The 23,278-nt window shown below is 31.6% G+C and overlaps 1 protein-coding gene across 1 annotated transcript in view; it reads left to right on the top strand.

The window, feature by feature from the left end:
- LOC145290012 (F-box only protein 25-like) overlaps positions 1-20,807 on the top strand; it is a 143,688-nt gene extending 122,881 nt beyond the window's left edge. Inside the window, exons 7-8 of the mRNA XM_080136455.1 lie at positions 2,504-2,576; positions 10,968-20,807. Coding sequence (XP_079992581.1) covers positions 2,504-2,576; positions 10,968-11,060 — 166 coding nt within the window. The 3' untranslated portion in view covers positions 11,061-20,807. The remainder of the gene's footprint in view (positions 1-2,503; positions 2,577-10,967) is intronic.
- The last annotated feature ends 2,471 nt before the right edge of the window (positions 20,808-23,278 follow it).

Raw genomic sequence — 23,278 nt, 5'->3', positions numbered from 1 at the left:
TAAGTAGAAAGAGAAAGGGTCAACCTTGCACTGAAAGAAACATGCGTTGACATGTAGGAATACAAAAAGTCTTTTTATATTTATTAAATAAGTTCAAATGTATTGAACTAAAAACAATATTTTTTTCAAAAGTGCTCAATACATATGTAGAGTTATTATAAGTGAAATTGTATAAATGTAAGAAAAATGTGTTGATGATATCTCGGGATTTAATGACTACATTAACCATTATCAAACATATCCAAATTTCAATTCACCATGGAATTAGCAATAATTCATCTAATGACGAAATTTTCAATGATAATAGTTACATATATTATACAGCTCTAAAAATTAGTGGGTATGTAAATACTAATATTGAATATAATAAAAGAAATAATGGTGACAATAGAAGGAAACATAGAAGCAGAAAAATTATTTGGTATACCCCACCACTATCACCATCATTTAACTTATTAATTAAATCCAAAATTGGCCATGTTTCTTAAGCAGTGTTAAACCTCTGAGGACATGATTAATGTCATCAAAATATAAATTAATCTATTTAGTGTTTTTTTCTGATGTTTATATTGTTTCACTTACATATACTGGTATATTGTTTCACTTACATATACTGGTATATTGTTTCACTTACATATACTGGTAAGGTAGTTTCCAATAATCAAGGGAAGGAATTTGTTTACAATAATAATTTTGGTTTACTTTTTTAAAATTTAAGCAAATACCTATATTTTCTTCTTTACTATCTTACACGTGTTTCACCCTCATGATGGAAAAAGTTTTCTATTATAATATGGTGAAACATGTGTAAGACACTACAGAAGAAAATATAGGCATTCACTTAAATTAAAAAGAAAAAATTAAATATAAAATAAAAGAATGAAACAAAAGCTAGGATTGTGGACTGATTTTTTCCTTTGGTCATTGGAATATAACTTATCAGTATATAAGCTCTGAAGTTGGAAACATAGCTTCATTGAGCATGTTATGAGTAATAATTTGGCCTATATCATAAGGAATATATACCTGAAAAATATATTTTTATATAAAATCTAAAAATATATGTTTAGAACGATTTGAATAAATTATCATTATAGAGTTCCAAAATAATGTGGTAAAAATTTATCGGATTATTTAAAAATTTGAAATTTTTTGTTGATATGTCCAAAATTTAAACACGTTTTTCATCATATATAAGTAGCAGTTTTTATAAAATAAGAATAGTTGCCATTGTTGAAAGTTGGACATCCGTATGTTTCTGGGTATTTTTTTCAAATATTTTATTACCATTAAAGTAGTTTATATATATATATATATATATATATATATATATATATATATATATATAAATAAATGTAGGTGTGTGTGTATATATATATATTTAAATAGAAAATCAATACGAAAAATATATAAATGTTTATATCTTTTCTAGATTTATTTCCTATGTGTTGACATGTAGGAATACAAAAAGTCTTTTGAAAAAAACAAGAATGTTTCTTTCAAAAGCGCATATTTTCGACCGATCCTTCGACCTTTCTCAGTGTGAATGATGGAAACATTAGTGTAAGGCGGGAAAGGTTAGCATCAGGAGGGGCACGGGTATAACCAATAAGGTTAAGATCTATTTGATTATGACTCTTCCAACATTTTTGACTTGGAATGGTCAGCAACTTGTGTGGCATCTATTCAAAACCAAGTCTTTCATAAAACTTTGAATTGGACACCCACGCATCCCATGAACATCCTCACATATGTGAACATACTTGCATATACACCAACGCACTACCACATATGATTCTTCATATATATATTAGTGTACACCTTCTCTTAAAAATGACTAAAAATATAATGCTTCACCAGATATCATAATTTATTTCTAAAATATTCACATAATTATTATTTCTGATGACCTAAGAAAAAAAGACACCCACCATTAATTTTTATTATAGAATGAAGGATTTCTTTCTGAATTAATTTCAGTCGAGAGGGTAAGATTAAAGTGGTTGTCTGACTTGCTATTTGTTTTCTCACTCCTCTCCATCAATTGAAATGCTTTCACATTGAGGCTTTGAAAAAAAACAAAAAAAAACGTGTGCTTTACTAACTTCTGTGTAATGGAGTGGGAGTGCGCACGCACACACACACACACACACACACACACACACACACATTAATTAATTAATTAATTAATTAATTAATTCAGGTATATTGTTACCATGAAGTAAAACCAATATTTCTTCAAAAGTGCTCAATACATGTGTAGAGCTTTTATAGAAATAAAATTATATAAACATTGTAAATAATTATACACACACACACGCAAAATAAATACACATCGATCTTTATTACAAAGTGAAGGATGGGCTTTCAAAAGGTTATTTATGATTTACCAATCCATAATCAGAAATGCATTTGTGCTGGCTTTTTTTTTTCTTTCAATTTTTAGATTTTGAACGGCTGCAAATAATCTGCATATTAAGAGTATTTTTAATTCATTTTTCAGGAGATTTGGCCGAAAAGATACATTTGCTGATATGCTTTGCATGTGTTCCCATTGTACTTGTATATTCTGGAAGGTAAGAAAACCTTATATTCATTGTCTTCTCCAAACCATTTTATGAGTGGCCTCTGGGCCTTGATAAGTGGTGACACCCTTGTAAAAAAAAAAAAAAAAAAAAAAAAAAAAAAAAAAATGGTCTATTGCGATCCTTTATCAAATGAGATGCCACAGGAAATGGCACTGGTAAATTTTATCAAAACTTTCAACTCTGAAACTATCTTTTGAATAAATATAAATTCAAGTTTGTTATAGTTTGAATCTTATCAAGATATAAAAATTTAATGGAAGGATGCCATACTAGTGGGTAATTGTTACGGCTTTGCCTTATCATTAGCTACAAAAAAAAAAAAAAATTCTTCGTTTCCTTTTCTCTCTTAGTTTCCCCTCTCTGTCCTGGTCTAAGTAAATCTGACGACCTAGTCCACAAATTCCAAAATTTCATCATGACAAGTTTCAAGAAAAAATACACGATTGAACCCGGTTCTCCAACTTCCAACATAGACCCCTACTACCATGTCTCCTTCTCCAACATCAGGGGTCTACGTTCTAACCTTCCAGAGGTTGAAACCCAATTACAGGAGACTAAACAAGACCTTTTATTTTTAAGTGAAACTGGCATTGGACAGGCTATTTCCCTAGAAGAGTTTGCAATTACAGGATACTCTAACTTAACTTCTAAATCTGACCCCCAAGATCGCCATGGGCATGGAATATGTGCCTATATTAGGGATAGCTTTCCATGTGGGAGGGACATCTCCAGGGAAGATCCTAACTTACCCTATATGTGCTTCCGGATTGCTTTAGCTCACACTACTGCATTTATATTTACTCTCTATCGCCCCCACAACAGCGGAGTTACTATCTTTCAAAGCATATCTGAGAAAATTGACCAAGTCCTATCTGCTTATCCTTCAGCTAACATTCACGTATGTGGAGACTTCAATGTTCACAACGTCGAATGGTTGACCCACTCAAACAAGACCGATGATGAGGGGAGGTTCTGTCATGATTTCTCCATTGCCTATGACCTCACTCAGATTGTTCAGGAACCCACCCGTGTGCCTGACAATGACGGCCAGTATGCGAGCCTACTAGACCTTTTTCTCACAACTTGCCCTGAACTATGTTCAGTTTCTGTTCTGTCGCCTCTTGGATCTTCCGACCACTCTGTTGTATCAATTAAGATAAAAATGAAATGTAATAAGTCCCCAGATGTACCTCTCCATCGTACAGTATATCGATACACTAAGGCTGACTGGGATAGCTTCCATACATTTATATCTGATCTACCTCTGCATTCCATGTTTAAAAAGGATGTGTCCTCTATAGTATTAGACCTGACTGAATGGTTAATTGTAGGTATTGACCATTTCATACCCTCTAAAAAGTTTCAGCAAAAACCTAACAGCCAGCCATGGTTCTCTCCAGAATGTGCTGCTGCCATTGCGCACAGAAATCAGTTTTTCCACTGCTTCAAACGTAATAGATGTATGGAAACTAAAGCCGTTTTCAGGACTGCCAGCAACCATTGTAAGAAAGTAATAAGGAACGCAAGAGAGTTGTATGCTCAATCTGTTAAGTCCAAAGTAGCTGAGCAGCGGCTTGGTTCCCACCAGTTTTGGCAAATAGCAAACAGAATCCTGAACAGAAGCGTGTGCTCCATCCCAACTATTATCAATGGACCTGAGGTAATCTCGTCAGCATCAGACAAAGCCAAACTCTTTGTCAAGAACTTTGCAGCTAATTCTACCCTTTGCGACCAAGGCCGCCAACCCCCAATATTTCCTCCTGTATCAGAAAACACGCTATGTGATATACGTATATCTGTACGTGATGTTGCCAAGCTAATCAAAAACCTTGATTCCAGTAAAGTAACTGGCCCTGACGGTATTCCAATTATAGTACTCAAAAAACTTCAACCTGAACTAGCGCGCATACTTACAAAACTGTTTAAACGTTGTCTTAAGGAGAATAGTTTCCCATCTGCCTGGAAAATCTCATCAGTATGCCCTGTATTTAAGAATTCAGGTGATCGCTCATCCCCCTCTCAGTACAGGCCAATAAGTCTCCTGTGCGTCATGAGTAAGTTGCTAGAATCTGTGTTAAATACAGAAGTAATCAACCATCTCAACAAAAATAACCTTCTTAGTGACACTCAATATGGTTTCCGTTCTGCTAGATCTACAGCAGATGTGCTTACAGTTATATCGCATAGGATTAGCAAATCTCTCGACGGTGGCAATCTTTCTAGGGCAATTGCTCTTGACATATCTAAAGCCTTTGATAGGGTATGGCATAAAGGTTTACTTCATGAGATCGCTAGCTATGGTATAGCTGGAAAAGTCTTCTCAATTATTAAATCATTTCTTTCTGATAGATTCATAAGAGTAGTAGTTGAGGGGCAAAAATCAGAAGCTCACAGTATTAATGCCGGTGTCCCTCAGGGGTCCATCCTGGGCCCGACTCTTTTCCTGATCTACATTAATGATCTTCCAAATCACATCCTTACATCATTTGTAGACATTTATGCTGACGACACTACCATTTATGGTAGCACATCTAAGACAGTAAACGACCAAGTTCTCTCCAATTCTCTCTCCTCTGATCTTGAGCACGTAGTACAATGGGGAAAGGAGTGGCTGGTTACTTTTAATGCATCTAAAACCAAGCTTCTCTCTTTACATCATCAACATTCTAATCCACATTTGGCATCAATTGAAATGAATGGCTCTTGTCTTCAGGAGGCCTCAAGTTTTGACAAGCTTCTGGGCTTGATCATTACTCCTGATCTTAAATGGAACACGTACATCAAATCTGTTGCCAAGGCCGCTGGAAAAATGGTGGGATCTTTCTATTGATCCGGTAAATATCTCACTGCTGATGCTATTCTCTATCTATATAAGAGCCAGGTACGTCCAAGGATGGAATACTGTTGCCACATCTGGGCAGGAGCTGCTAGAAAGGACTTGTCCTGCCTTGATAGAGTTCAAAATAGACTTCGTAACCTCGTAGGAGATGTCCTTTTCTCCTCCTTGCAACCTCTATCTCACAGAAGAGATGTTGCGAGTTTGTCTCTGATGTATCGTTATTTTCATGGAAAGTGTTCGACTGAGCTTCAATCTATGGTCCCCCCTCGCCAAACTTTCACAAGAAACACTCGTTTAGCTGTAAACACTATCAATAATTCCCCCCACTCTTTATCTGTGCCTAAACCTAAACGTAGATTCCATGAACAAAGCTTCTTTCTTAGAACTGCACGCCTGTGGAATTGTCTTCCGTTTTCCTACTTTCCAGCTGACTACAATATGGTTGTGTTCAAGTCTAAAGTAAATAAGTTCTTGATAAGCCGTTCCATATAAGTTATCAAATTTACCAAATTTTCATTACTAATGATTACTATATTGTCCAATTTCTACTGTACACTCTTTAACCCTTTATCCTTGATAATGTGGTGATGCCTATGTAAAAAAAAAGGTCATGTTCCCTTTTAAGATTTACAAGAGATTATGTCTCCAAATATGTCAATGAAATCAAAAATATTGCAATGTCAAAAACTATGTAAAAATAGAAATCAAGAGTTTTTAAGTTCCCAAATTTTTAGAATTCATTAAATTTTATTTTATAAAAGTAAAATGGTTGACTATAGTCGAGGGCGACCTGAAGATTTCTTTTTTCATTAATTACTACGTGAGATGTAGGGAAGGGTGCTACTACTTTTGGCTCGAAGGCCAAGAAAGAAAAAAGAAAAACAATTTTCTTATACATGGGTCATTAAATTGCATTTACTAGCAAAAGATCTAACTAATTTGCATATTCTTTTAAACATTCATTTTAATTAATTTCTTATTAGTTTTTTTTCGGATTTCTTATGGGATGATCATCTTTATTTAACTATTATTATTCATACAGATATTCTACATGATTTATACTTGTATAATATTTGCGTAAAAAGTTTATAGTAAACACAAAACTTTTTCCATATATATTTATGCATGCGTATATATATTTTTTAAAATTTTGCCTACCAAACTCCTCCTATAGTTTTTGGCCTATGGACATGAAACTTCATATATAAGGTATTTCAACCCATGAAAAACTTTATATTTTAATTTTAGCCCGGGAAAATCGGTACAAAAGTGTGAAAATCAAAAAAATGAAATTTGCCAGGTGAAGGTCGAACGGCAGCATTACGAATATGCATGCATAACGTAGTAGCTATTGGTTTGTTTTAATTTTTAGTCTTGCAGCAAACATGTCTTCATAGCTCAGTCATTAATGGCAAAGGATAAAATAAATCATAAGCTAGACGTTCTGGTTTTGATTCTCGGTGGTGGCGTACAATTTTTTTTTTAAAAACTTTTTAAATCATTACTATATGTTGGGTCCAATATTATATGATAACAAATACGAAATCTGCATTAATCAAAATATAATATTTAAGCGCATTTTATGACCAGGCAATGCTGGGTGCCCTGTTAGTATGTATATATATAATGGTGACCTTATCTATCTATAATTAAATAGCCTGTGTGCCCGACGTTGCCCGGGTGTTTGAATGTGCATGTTAAGCAAAAAAAAAAAAAAAGTGGTAGTAGGCAGGCAAGCTTGGACTCGTACTGCAAAGAAGGAAAAGAATGTGAAAAAAAAATGGACTTCTTTGCTGTTGTGCCCATTGCCAAACTGGAAGTGACGAATGGTTTAATTAAGGCTAGTCAATCGAAAAGAGGGGATGACTTTCGAAAATATTGGTGGAAAAAGCGACCCCTTCCTGTAGAAATGTGCTCAGTTGAAAGTGAAGGAGTTAATGTTTTTAGCCAATTTTTCGATATTTGTCGTCCAAAGAGTAGAGCTTCAAAATGATTTTGTGAAAATCCGTCACCTATGTCGAAAGTTTTAGGCAGATATACATACATACATACATACATGCATGCATTTAAACAGACAGGTGAGATTTATATAACAGATTAGCCTGGGTGCCCGGCATTGCCCGGGTTTTGGAGGTGTGTGTTGAGCAAAAAAAATGATAATAATAAAAGTGGTTGTAGATAGGCAGGCTCACACCTGTACCGCAAAGGAGGAAAAGAATGTGAAAAAAAATGACGTCTTTGCTGTTGCCGATCTCATGAAAATCCTTTGCCTCTATCAAAAGTTTTAGGCAGACATACAAACATACATACATACATTTAAACAGGCAGGTGAGATTTATATTATAGATGGTTCCCATAGTGTATTAAACTTTATGCAAATTCTCGAGTTTGACAGAAAGATTTGAGAGTTCAACAAGTTACACTTACAGAAGGCTGGAGGTAACATCAGCGAAAACGTTGTGCAAATAATACTCAAGATGAGAGCAATAATCTAAATAATTTAATTAATCAATCCTCATCGCAAAAATTCAGAAACATAAGCAAGATATTTTATTGAAGAATCACTCCTGCAAGTGTGGTCCGATCAACATGACCGACTAATCATCATGAATTCATCAAGCTTTGGTATATTTATCCTTGTTAACAAGGTATCAGTGCTGATATATCAGGTCTGACAGTTGCTCCATCATTACACTAAAGACAGATGATCAAGAACTAGGAGTGGATGCAGCATTCACTGTTATACAGCATCCTATTGCTAACACAGCTAAACACTCTCCTCCTGGTGTATTATGCAGAAAGTGCTGTAAACAAAAGTGTAGCTCACGAGAAAGAAAGTCAGTCAACAACATAGTCTTCAGGAAAACGGTGGCTAAGTGATCAGAAACATGGACTAGAAACCTTGTTTGGCCAAGTTCAAATCCAATTCGTTGCACAGAAACATTTTCATCAAGCCAATACTTGACCTTGTGTCTAACCTCCTGAGAAGAAGGTAAATAAAACAGCAATAAGACAATTTAAAATGGTTCAGTCACTTTTTAATTTACTTATTTTTAAACTCTTTGGGCTTATTAAAATATTTGAAACTAGATTATCTAAGATATGCATGGAAAGGATGATAAAAAGAAAATAAAAGTAGAGAAGACTTTTCTGACACGACAACATCTATGTGTGGCCACAGCTAAGTTTAAATCAACTTAATTATGTAATAAAAAAACTTAGATCAATGGAAAGTATTTTCTCATATATCAGTTTAAAATCTGGTCTAATCAGAGATAATGAAACCAAACGTCATGAATAAATATGTGAAGATATAAACAACTTGAATCATAAAATCTTTTTTTTTTTTCAAAATCATTTAATTCGGCATTAAATAACCTGAAAAGGACTGATTTGAAAATCACCCCTTCTCAGGTACATGCTATTATAAAAAACCTAGACACCTCAAAAGCGTGTGGACCAGATCTCATCCCGGCTGTGCTATTAAAAAAATGCTCTGCCGCGGTTGCTCCAGTTCTGTCCAAACTTTACAATAAATGCCTTAACGAATCTTGTTTTCCTGATTGCTGGAAAACCGCCTCTGTGGTACCAGTCTTCAAGAATTCTGGTGAAATAACTGACCCACTAAATTATCGCCCCATTAGCCTCCTCCCGCTTTTCACCAAAATATTTGAGTCCTTAGTTAATCAAGCCCTAGTCCAGCACCTAACAGCTGCTAAACTCCTGACTGACAAACAATATGGATTCAGGCAAGCCCGTTCAACAGCAGATATCTTAACTGTAGTTTCTGAACGTATATACCGTTCATTGGATAAAACAGGGGAGGGTAGAGCGGTGGCCCTCGATATATCTAAGGCTTTTGACAGGGTATGGCACGATGGTCTTCTAAGGAAAATTAGATCATATGGAATCACTGGAAGAATTCATAATGTAATTAAATCCTTCTTAAGTAATAGAAAAATCCAAGTTGTCCTTGACGGTCGTACATCCAAACAATATGACATAAATGCAGGAGTACCTCAGGGGTCTATCCTTGGACCTCTATTATTCTTGATATTCATAAACGACCTCCCTGATAAAATTGTTTCGGAGATGGGTATATTTGCCGATGACACCACTCTCTATAACAGATATGAGGGGAAAACAAATGAACACATATCCAAGGAAATGGCAGAAACACTAGAGGATGACCTCCAATCCGTAGTGGAATGGGGACAAAAATGGTTGGTCACATTCAATGCTGCTAAGACTAAGCTTGTTTCCTTCAATAACTACAAGAAACCTTCTCTACCACCAATAGCAATGGCCAAGAACACATTACCTGAAAGTACTTCTTTTAAACTCCTCGGCCTAACGTTTACAGGGAATATGAACTGGAATAGATACATTGAGAGCATTGCCAAGGCTGCTGCAAGGAAGGTTGGCTCCCTCTACCGTGCTAGAAAACTACTTACGCCTGACAGTATCCTATACCTCTATAAGGCAACCATTCGCCCATGTATGGAGTACTGTTGTCACATCTGGGCTGGTGCATCTGCTGCTTGTCTCTCGCTCCTGGACAGGGTTCAAAAGAGAATCGCCAACCTGATAGGTCCTGAACTGTCATCTAGGCTTCAGCCTCTGTCCCATCGACGAGATGTTGCATCCCTCTGCCTGTTCTACAAATACTTCAATGGTGAATGCTCTGATGAACTGCAAACACTTGTACCTCCCCGACGTAACTACCCCCGACAAACCCGACAAGCTACTAAGTCTCATCCCTTTACAGTAGAGATCCCTAGGTGCAAGAAAGCCTTTTACTCCAATAGTTTCTTCCCCAGAACTGCGGGTCTTTGGAACTCCCTTCCGGGATTCTGCTTTCCCAACTGCAACGATATGCAGAAGTTAAAGTGTAATGTCAACAAACATCTTTCTACTCATCTCCCTTCATAATGACCCCGCTAATTAAGTCCCTGATAGTAGCCCCCTGCTTCAAAGTGGTACTGTGCCTTGTTTGGGGTGAAAATTGAATAAAAAAAAAAAAAAAAAAAGATATACTGTAAACCAAAACAACGGGAGATAATAAAACATAAAAAAGTCTGGTGCTTGTTTAGAGTCAACAGATCGAGTTTTTTTAAATATGTAGTTTTAAGCAAAAATAACAGTTATGTCGAAAATAGTAATATATCCAAAAATTCATCAAGTACAAAATTATTTATAGTTAAAAGTAATTTTTACGGAAAATTGGGAGAAATTGCATTTTCCTTATATGTGAACACCTTGAAAATTGTGAATACAGGGGAACATACTTATCTAGCAATAGACTTGTTTTTACTAAAACACAATGGCAGTTGTTTTACTTAATGAATTTTCGTGATTTTTGCATATATCAATATGTTCAACTTGACAATTATGTAAGTATTGTTATTTTAGTTTAAAACTACATGTTTAAAAAAATCGATCTGTCGACTCTATATTAACAAACACCAAAATTCTTGTTTTTATGAAGGTAGTTCAAGTGTTTTATTGAATTTTTTTTTTTTTTTTTTTTTACTTTTCAGTTGTCTGGCCATCCTTGTTCAAAAGAAGATGAAGCAGAAGCCGTGTTTCGTCCTTTGACTCCCGAAGCATTCCTCTCACTGTTTACATTGTAAATTGTTGGCTGGCACTTCGCTAGTTCTTTCTCCCAACTTTGCTCTCCACCCAATTAATAATCAGTAAAAGACAAATAAATCAAAAAGCAAAGGGGTGAAAATTAAAAAAAACAAAAACAGTCAAGACGAATTTCCAAAAAAGATGGCGTCTGTTTCCTTTGAAGTGATATCCAATCAAACACTCATCGATTATTGATCCCCTCTGCCAAAACGGATCAATCACTGCATTTTTTTTAATCATGCTAGCATGCATTCTACAACACATGTACACATGCACAAAAAGTGATTTCACACACGTCACTGTCCATTTGTATACATATCGAACTGAATGTGTGTGAAGAGATTATGATAGGTACATGCAAAATGAATGCCGATGCTCAAAATGTATAGACATTTTGACCCTTCCCTTTTACTTAAAAATTTACCAAAAATCAGGAAATATGTATGAGTGATGGGACGATTCCAATATTCTTCCCGATTCTGATACAATTATCGACTCCATACTAAATTACTGATTCCAAAACAATTACTACTTCCTTGATATAAAATCAACAGATTTACATAAATAAAGTGAAAACAAGATTAAAGTTACTTGTTGCAAATTTTCTAAAAAATTTCTTAATCCATTGAGTCGATTTTCAGTATAAATCATTATTAGATGATATAAAATTATTCTGAAATATATATATATATATAGTATCAAAATATATTTATCGCAAATAAGTTACATGAAAATGTTAATGTTTCATTTTTGAGAGAAGTCATCAGGCTAAATATGTGGCCGTATAGCTTATCATTGCTTTTATATCTAAGTAATATATATCTTCGCTAACTTATCGATCCGATCGATTAGTTTTATTACTCCTCTTGGGTTATATATTTCCATCAGCCAATGAGTGTCAAGCCTTTTGTTTGAGAAAGGTTTTGATCCTCCCCATCTTTAAATGGGCAAAATTAACAAAATGATATATCATTCAAATAAATGAGTTTGTTACCATAAGTTTTCCATATCGATCTTGGTTTAGTAAAAACATAGGAAATCATCATCGTATTTGACTTACCATATGTTTTACATGCTGGCATGTGTTTTAAAAAGCAAATTCATAACTCGAGCAGACAAGAGTCTGTATTATGAAGGTCTATCTAGAGGGTTACCCACTTTTTGAGAAGCACTGAGAATTATCTTATGAAGAAATAAAATGCCTCATATGTTTTTGAACATTTCAAATTTCTTGGTGGTAGATCGACACAATTATATGCTGCAAATAAAATGCTGATTTTTTGGTGAATTTGAGGTAATTTTAATATTAATATTTATATTGGATTGAAGTTTACAGTTGCTTTTGTCTAGTAAACCTTTCTCATCTTCTTTCCTGATTGGTATATATACATATATAAGAAATAAAAGATGAGAATTCAAAGTTAAATAAAACTGTATCACATCATTGGATCAACAAGAAAAAAAGGAAAAATAAGTTCTTTAGGCCATAGCATTTCAAAGCCTCAAATAAAATGCCTCATATATTTTGAATGTTACTATTATCTTGGTGGTGGACTGAAACAATTGTATGCTGCAAAAGAAAACCCTGATTTTTTGGTGAATTTTTTGGTTTATTTACATTTAATGTGGGTTATATAATATAAAGGATATTTTATTATATCTCTAGTCTTGCTCTATCAAGCTATTGGAAAAACTTTGGGTTATTAAAAATCTATATTTGAAATATTCATACATATCCAAAACTAAGCAATTATAACTCAGTATAAATATGGCATTTATTAGCATTAAATCCAATAGTATTCAACGCATATTTGTAGAGATGTATAACAATAGAATAACATGATAAAAATGAAAATTAAATGGTTAAAAAAATACAAGCATGTTTTGATCTTATAATATTCTGATGAGATCTGGGATTGAAATCTGATTGTGTTTGTGAAGCCATTTAATTTTTTTATGTATATGTACGTACAATCATTCACACACAATTACATATCGTGTATACACATGCACAGAATTGCATATATACATATCAATTTGAAACACTTTATAGCAAATATCTATATATTATCTATGTTTATATATATATATATATATATATATATATATATATATATATATATACACACATGGTCACATATTGTGTGCATATATATATCTCTATATATATATATATATATATATATATGTACAAAATTGCGTATGCATGTTAACTTGAAACACGCACACACATGCTTATGCAAATGTACATAATTTTATTGTGACTAACAATAATAAAATATCACACACACACATTTATATGAAAAAACCTTTATATATATATATATATATATATATATATATATATATATATATATATATATGTTTTGTTAAAAAGTACGCTTTTGCGATTATTTTTCACTAAGGTAGTTTGTTTGAAGTATTGCTGATAAAAAATATCCAAATGTATAAGAAGGCTGTTAGAAATGTAGAATACCACGATGTTGAAGTGACATAATGTATAAACAAAAAACAGACAAAGATCTAATTAAGATTATAAATCTTTGTATATTTTTCAAAATCTTTCACATATATAAATCAGTAACTATAAAAATATGGATTTACGATTTAATATAACTAGGATGGTAAATGTCTTTGATAATTTCGAGAAGTACCTCTCTTTTTTTTAAAAGAAAACAAGCCAAAAGAATGCCGTTTTTCTATTTTTGCTCATACACAACATCTCTTCAACACCCCGGTATTCTACATTGCTGATAGCCTTCTTGTACACACAAACACCCACATATAATATATATATATATATATATATATATATATATATATATAATTTCAGCATACAAACAAAAATATATACTTTCAATATACAAATAAAATATAATTTCAATATACAAATAAAAACATAATTTCAACATACAAACTAAAATATATAATTTCAACATACAAACAAAATATATCATTTCAACATACAAACTAAAATATACCATTTCAACATACAAACTAAAATATACCATTTCAACATACAAACTAAAATATACCATTTCAACATACAAACTAAAATATACCATTTCAACATACAAACTAAAATATACCATTTCAACATACAAACTAAAATATACCATTTCAACATACAAACTAAAATATACCATTTCAACATACAAACTAAAATATACCATTTCAACATACAAACTAAAATATACCATTTCAACATACAAACTAAAATATACCATTTCAACATACAAACTAAAATATACCATTTCAACATACAAACTAAAATATACCATTTCAACATACAAACTAAAATATACCATTTCAACATACAAACTAAAATATACCATTTCAACATACAAACTAAAATATATCATTTCAACATACAAACTAAAATATATCATTTCAACATACAAACTAAAATATATCATTTCAACATACAAACTAAAATATATCATTTCAACATACAAACTAAAATATATCATTTCAACATACAAACTAAAATATATCATTTCAACATACAAACTAAAATATATCATTTCAACATACAAACTAAAATATATCATTTCAACATACAAACTAAAATATATCATTTCAACATACAAACTAAAATATATCATTTCAACATACAAACTAAAATATATCATTTCAACATACAAACTAAAATATATCATTTCAACATACAAACTAAAATATATCATTTCAACATACAAACTAAAATATATCATTTCAACATACAAACTAAAATATATCATTTCAACATACAAACTAAAATATATCATTTCAACATACAAACTAAAATATATCATTTCAACATACAAACTAAAAATATCATTTCAACATACAAACTAAAAATATCATTTCAACATACAAACTAAAAATATCATTTCAACATACAAACTAAAAATATCATTTCAACATACAAACTAAAAATATCATTTCAACATACAAACTAAAAATATCATTTCAACATACAAACTAAAAATATCATTTCAACATACAAACTAAAAATATCATTTCAACATACAAACTAAAAATATCATTTCAACATACAAACTAAAAATATCATTTCAACATAGCAAATAAAAACATGCCAAAACTGTTTTCCATTCTTTTGTGGAAGAACAAAGATGTTTGTCCACATTGAAAATAGTTGTGAAATCTCTTCTGCCAAATGGAAGAAATCCAAATATTCTGGAAGTTTCTTCATCAAAAGCACTCAAAAAAACTTCAAAACAAATGCCAGTAAAAAAAAAAACCCTGTTATTTTTTACAATAAACCCACCATGAATAAAAGCAACTTATTATTTTTTCATTCTTATTACGTTTTAAATTGTTGAAATTTTAGCATGGACACTTCAATAGTCATAAACTATTAGCATTTCTGTGCATTTTAATAACAAGCAAGTATATTTGTTATTTTACTTAAATACATGATAGCATTATGAGTTTCAATCATTTTGTTTTTGTTTTCCTAAGACTATAGTAGGACAAAAAAAACAATCATTATTTTGATGTTTGTGTGTTTTAGAAAACTATTTTTTAGAAAATCTCTAATTTTCTAACTTACATAATATAACAATTTTTTTAAATAAACTCGACTTTTAGCTCCTTAAAAACTCACAAAAGTCATAGCCCGTTGACTTAGAATGGGTATTTTATGTCAAATTGATGGTTGAATATAGTTCATTTTTGCATTAAATAATTTAATTATTAATTTTTGCATTAAATAATTTAATTAAATAATCCCTATATTAATTCTTAACTGTGCATCAAACGAATACAATAATACTTAGTTAATTGCACTTTATCATAAGAAAGGTCTGTACAAAATTTCAGTCAGATTGACCCAGTAGTTTCCAAAAAAACTTGTAGAATAAATGTGGTGTTATGGTGACTAATCCCTATTAACTGTGCATTGAAAAGATATCATAATACTTAGTTTGCTGCACCGTATCATAAAAAAGGCTTATACAAAATTTTGGTCAGGTCAACTCAGTAGTTTCCAAGAAAAAATGAAATCGACAAACAGACAGACTAAGAGAAATTTAATATAGATTATTTAAAAATAGTTTGCTTTTTAATAAATTCTGCAATTTTGGAAATAAAATTGAATAGTTAAATTCTAGCAAAAATTGTGAAAAATGAGTTCACTAATTATCCAAAGCGAATTTTTTTGCTGTAGTAGTCTCATGTAAAGACAGACACTATGGCTGAAACCTGTAATGTAATGCTATCCTGTATTGAATAAAAAAATATTATTGAAATGTTTCAAGATTTGCAGCAATCGAAGCGGTTCATTCTGTTTATAATCCTGTATTCTAGTTTTTCGTTAATTTTGATTCGATATTTTGATGATTGTTAATTGTTTATATTCGACCTGAAATCTTACTTTATTTTCCATTGTTTGTTGACGTATGTCATTCTAATTCCATTTGGGGATTTTAACCCGATTATCTTTTGACTGATGCCAATAAGAAAAATCTCAACACCAAGTTTCATTGCCAAAATCCCTAACCAAAAAGCATTTTAATAATTCGTTCGACTTTTATTGGTTTTAAGTATTCATCAGTAATTTATGCTAAATTATCCATCTACCTGCTTCATTGTTTTTTGCTCAGAGTTTATGACTATTGGAATACCAACACCAATGAAATTTTTAAACATAAAAAAATTAGGTCTATGTAAAAAAAATTAATAAGCTGCTCTTTTTATAGTGACATTATTGTACTGAAGTATCAAAGATTGTTAACTTGATTCCGGGTCAAAAAAAGTTACAGAAAAACTCATCGGACAATGTCATAGGATAATGTTATAGCACTGTTTTTTGCAACTTTCTATAATAGAAAGATGAATACTTGTTTTTTAAAGTTTAATATTATGAACAAAACCCTAAATAACTGACGTAAATAGTTTGGTTTGATTTTTCGTACTGTGATATAAAAAAATATGTTTTATTGCTTCTATTGTTTATAGTTTCTCATTCAAGTCTGTCACAATTTATTTAAATAAATTCTGACATATTAGAATGTTTTATGTCTGATTCTTCCCCCTCCCCTCACCCCCATGTCCAAATTGTGGACCCCCCCCCCGTGACTTTATTACTGCCTACTATAAATTATAACTTTTTTACTAGATTAATTTCAGACATTTTCTGTGGCATTTTGTGACATAATTACCGGCCATGTTTAACTTTTATCAAACAGGAAAAAAAAAACCCCAAAAAAACCCATAACTATCTGGTAGATTTTTTTTAAACGTCCAATTGATTTTTTATAAAACATATTTGAAATATTGTTTCCACCAGTTTTGTTTTTAAAAATAAAAAAACAACAACAATAAAAAAAATAAAAAAAAACAATTCATTGTTTTCTTTCTTAAAATATTCATTGTTTGATTTTTGTTTTGTTTTAAAAGTTATTTTATATTTTAATTTTAAAATTATCTACTTTCAGTTTGATTTAATGGTATAATTCGATTAATGGCGATCATTTTTTAAAAAAGATTTGAAGCATAATCATCATCATCATCATATGACATGATAAAAAAAATTGTGGATATTTGAAATAATAACTTTAAACAATAAACAGCAATTGATTTTATGTTTGGGAATTTTTGGGATGAGGAGTGATTATTTGTATTATTAATAGTGTTCTCATTTAGGATATTATTTTGACCGAGCTTATGAATCTGTATTGGTTCAGTTTGGAATTTCTTACAGATTCTCTAGTTCAAGAAGATGCATCTAAAGTAGGTTAGAGATTATATCAGTTGAAATGTGAGAATAAATACTCTTTGTAAATACTATTATAGCAGGTGTTCCTCAGAATTGTTTGATCTATTCCCTGTTTCCTTTCTTCCAGTTCATTAAAATCGTTGGTCTCATGGTCATTCGTTTTTTAGATACCTTATTATTAAACAGCTTCATATTCCAGCAGCTTCTTTCCAAATATTGCAAGCTTGTGGAACTCTCTTCCTGCTAACTGTTTTCCTCTGACCTTATTCTTTTCAAGACTAAGACTAATAGGCATCTCCTGTCTTTGTGATAATCATCCTTCGTTCTTGCTAGCTCATTACATCCCTTGTCAGGAGCGATTTCAATAATAAAAAAATAACATTAAAGAAGAAAATAGTAGTTTGAGTGTTTGAAATGATACAAACAATTGATTTTTTGTTTTGTTTTGCAGAATATTGCCTCCTCCCCCTTTATTGAAATAAAAAGATTTGTTTTCACTGTTTAAACATTGTTATTAGCATAAAAAAAATTGTAAAAGTTTTTCTGTTATTATTGCTTCAATATTTTAATTTTTGTGGTTGAAAAAATATATCAATTTTATATGGTTGTTTTTTTTGGTTGTAGTGTTCTTTGTATTTTTATATCATATGATTCTCTTATTATTATATAGTCAGGTTGTCAGCAAAAAAAAAACAAAACAAAAAAACCTATATTTAACACATATATAACAGTTTCTTTATTTGTGGATAGACATATCCTGAAATGAAAAAAGCTTTTTTGCAAATTTGTGATCTTCATGTAGGTTGGAAAGAATTTTTAAGTAGGACCAGACATTATAGTGAGATTTTGTTTTATGTTTTTGAACTTTTGAGATGAGGATTGATTGTTTGGATTAAGACTACTATTCTCATCTTGAGTGTTATTCTCACAATGTTTCAACTGAGGTTAGCTCTAATCTTCTTTAGGTGTATCTTGTCGAACTTGGGAATCTGCATGGAATTTCAAATAGAACCCTTTATGAAATTTATGGGAGTAGAATGTTCTCATTCTGTCAACCATGACCAGGTGAAATCTTTAGTAATTTGCAATTTGTTCAATTCTTAATATGGGCAATACAAATTATACAACTGTGAATTATATACATTATTCCTTAATTGGAATTCATTTAAAAAATAAAAATTAATATAAACTGTGAATTACTTAAGACTTTTACTTGGTCATGGCTGAGGAATGAGAACATGCTACCCTTGTGGATCAGATAAAAGGTTCCATTTGAAATTCTATATAGATTTTTGAGTTCAACAGAAAGATTCCTAAGTTTGACAGAAAGATTCCCGAGTTTGACAAGATACACTTGAAGAAAGTCGAAGTTACATTGGCCAACACCTTGTACGAATAGCACTGAAGATGAGAATAGTAGTTAGAATGGTGAGAGTTTGCTAGCTGTCAGTTTGATTAACTACAAAAGAGAACTTTTGTTATACGTCCATCTCTGTCAACATTCGTGCTCTCTTTGATCTACTGGCCACAAATTCCAATGAAATTGACTTTTCTCATGCTGTGTTTTCTCATATCTGCAAACGTACTTTTATCATTGATCTTCTGTCTGACCCTGCATAGTGATCTTCCTTAACTCTCGACCTTCCATGGTTATGTATTCTTTTGGCTCGTCCTTTAAATTACTTCGACACTTAATTCTTATGTGTCGTTTCATAATATTTTATTGAAACTAAGTGGCATATCTTAAGCTCAATACATTATATGTAAAAGCTTTTTTTAAAATGATCCTGTTTTCCTTTGGCATGAAAGCCATCAGTGTATAGGCCATTGTGGAGATGGCTTTTTCCCTGTTGACTGTGCAGTTCCAGGTTTTTCTTTTTCATCTTTTGAGAAGAGGTTAGTTTATTGCTAATCGCCTGAGGCGCTCCTATTGGGAAATGCAGACTGAGCTGTCCAGGTATTTTTTATTTATTTTTTTTTTTTAGAGTGTTTTTCCTCTAGGGCGTTGACTCTTCAAATCCTACTTTCTCGACTTTGTGTCACATTTTCCTGCCATAGAAGAGAGATAAGAAAACCATGTAAATTGAATTGTACTGATTTTATAAAAAGCCAGGAGTTTTCAACTTTGGGGTAGGAGGAGGAGGAGGAGGAGGAGGGAGGAGGTCTTGCTGTCCTCTTTTGTCTCATTCTCGTAAAATGTCACTGCCTTCATGCACAAAATGTTCATATATTTCTACTGTCAATTTCGTACAAAACCAACTGATAAAATTTATTACTTTTAATGTAGTTCATTGTTTCTATTGAAGACAAGGTTTGGTTTGTCAATTTTATGGCATATCAACCCTTTCTGAATGTTTCAAGGTGGAAACACAACCATTTTAAACAATTCATTGCTTATGAGTTAAGAACGCATTTTTATTTTACCCATAGCGATTAGAGGGGAATTGTGGGTTTATGCCTTTATATGAACAAAAAAATATAGCGTTTCTGAATTTTTTGAGATGAGGATTGATAATGTGTGTTATTTGGATTATTCAGACTACTGTTCTCATCTTGAGTGTTATTTGCACAACATTTCGGCCAACTTCCTTCAGGTGTACCTTGTTGAATTTATGACTCTTTCTGTTGAACTTGGAAATCTGCACAGAATTTAAACTAGAACTCTTTAATTCACACAAGTAGTATTGGCTCATTCCGTCAGCCATGAATGGGTAGAATTCTTAAATAATTTGCAATTGTATTTTTTGTATCGCCTGCACTTAAGGTTGGCATAACAGATAAAGTACTGAGTAAAATTCATTTGTAAGTGACCTTCTCCTGTAGATCGAAGGTTCAATTCTCAGTGTGAGCAATACAAAGAAATACAAAGTATTGCACAATTACAGATCTGTTTCATTCATAGGCGAACAGCTGATATTTGTATGTCAATACTGGATATTTCATCCATGGACTCATCAGAAAAACCAGAAAGTTCTCAACAAGAAAAGTGCATCATGATATAACAGATAAAATTTAAAAAAATAAATAAATAAACAAAATTATTCACACTGAATCCATCTTTAGTTTTGGGAGTTTTTTTTTTTTTTTTTTATAATCGCTATCGATTGTAGACTGATATTTTATCTTTAAGACATCATCATAGAATTCTAACTTGGATCTTTTAAATCTATTACTTTCCGAATATGACAAGCATGTAATACAATCTCTAGTTGAGTGCCTAATGGTATTCTTTAAATCAAACTCCTCCTCCATTATTTTTGCTAATTGCTCCTTTACAGAAAGTAGTAACCATGTTGAAAACTCCTGATCTATAAGTTGTTTTGAATCTCTTGTTACCCACAGAAAAAAAAATCAAAAAAATCTGTGAAACTTGTATAATCTTAAAGGAAAAAAATATTTATTTCCATTTGTATATACACAGTGTTTTCTTACTACATATATATAAATTATAGCAAAGACTTCTTTAATATAATAGAAATTTGATGTACGTCTGTAACCAAACTTATGTCAAAAATGAGAATTTATTCTCGATGATATATTGTCATGAATCAGGATTTATTCTCAATTTTTTTTACTCTGAATGTTAAAAAACAAAACATGTCTACAAAATTTTTGATGAAAGGTTTATTTTTTCTTTTAAATGTTTTTTTGTACTGACTGAATTTAAATTATTTCAATAAATGTAATACAAGTGTAAATAAAATCATTGAATAAAATGAAATTTTCTTTGACTTTATTGAAATTATTCTTGGTGCTACCAGGTCAGGCAGTCTGAAGATACTGACTCCCTGACCAAACATTGATGTTGTTGTTTTTTTCTTTCCCTTCGCAAAACTAAATTATTTTCTACAAAGTCAGAAAAGAAAAAGACAATTTTTCTCGACAAAACAACCAAACCAAACGCCATGAATAAATATTTGAAGATATAAAGAACTTGAAGCATAAAAACTTTCCAAAATTACCGAATTTGACATTAAATAACCCAAAATGGTTTGATATGCTGCAAAAGAAAGCGACCAAATAGTCCAAATTATTGTACAAAAAGTAAAACTATTTTATAAATTTTGGTTTCCCGTTGAAGAATATTTCACTGTTGTTGTCCCTAAATGCCAAAAAGTTTTCTATTCTAATAGTTTTCTTCCCTCGAACAGCTAAACTTTGAAATTCCCTTCCTGCTGCCTGCTTCCCTGTCTGTACTTTTATGCAGAAGTTCAAATGTAACATAAACAAATATCTTGTTAATCTTTCCTAGACATGGCCCCAAATAGTAGCCCCTTACGTCCAAGTGGCGATATGCTTTGTAAGGGGTGAACATGAGTAAAAAAAAAAAAAAAAAAAAAACAACTCCAGAAGGATAAATATTAAAGTTTTAAAGAATTAAAAAAACTAAAACATAAGTATATTTTAATCATTCAAGTGGCTTTTTTTTTCTTTTTTGATAAAAAATTACTATGTAAAATGGCCCAATAGACATTAATTCAAAAGAAGAAATCTTAGTATACAAAAGCAATCCTATCTTTCTCTCATATATTCAGACACATGCACACACTTCAGAATAGTGTAATGCAATAGATCTACTGGTATGGAAATCCAGTGATTATTAGTCTTACAAAATACTATTGACTGTAATATTTTCTTAAGACAATCCCAGCTAAATAAAAAATTGCTCAATATACCAGATAGAGCAAATAAATAAAAATATTGGTAATTTAAATTCTATGACGTGAAATGGTTAAGTTTCAAATCTAGAATTTTTATTATATGCAAGACAAAGAATACAATTCAATTTAAATTAATAATTTATGACACACACACATAGTAGCTTCGTTCAGTTTTGATAGACTATAGATAACTACCGTAAGGTTGCCTGTGTGTGAAATTTTTGTGACAAGAGTTGCACAATCTCCAACCATACCTCTCCTGAGTCGGCGTTGTTAAATACTCGTGGCAAGTGGAGGAGGTTCAGGATGACTGGAAACAATGCCGAGATAAGCAGAGAGCACAAATACAACACCTAGAATTTCCAAATGGTCACCCATCTGGTACTAGCCAGGCTCAACGTTGCTTAACTTTAGTGATCTGATGAGAACCGATCTCACACACACACACACACACACACACACACACACATATACTAGCAGGCCACTCGGCGTTGCCTTGTCATAAATACACATAAATATTATATTTTAATACATGCAGATTTTGCATTTATAATTAAATAGCAAATTTTCTATTGATTATTATATTGGGTACAATATATATATATATATATATATATATATATATACCTACTTCATTTACTCACATAAAATTAATATACAAAAGTATAAATTTATGCGTTAAGTATTTACTTCAAAAGTGCTCAATACGTAGGTAGAGCTAGTTAGTAATTTATAAAATATATATGGCGATAAGGCTACACTGAATATTCCACGTTTCATCCACTCTAGGATTCTTCAGGCTTATAAGCCTGAAGAATTCTAGGGTGGATGAAAT

This window comes from Euprymna scolopes, chromosome 2 (assembly GCF_053919585.1).
Source record: "Euprymna scolopes isolate OS-2025 chromosome 2, ASM5391958v1, whole genome shotgun sequence".
Lineage (NCBI taxonomy): Eukaryota > Metazoa > Mollusca > Cephalopoda > Sepiida > Sepiolidae > Euprymna > Euprymna scolopes.
This window is presented reverse-complemented; position numbering and strand designations above follow the sequence as displayed.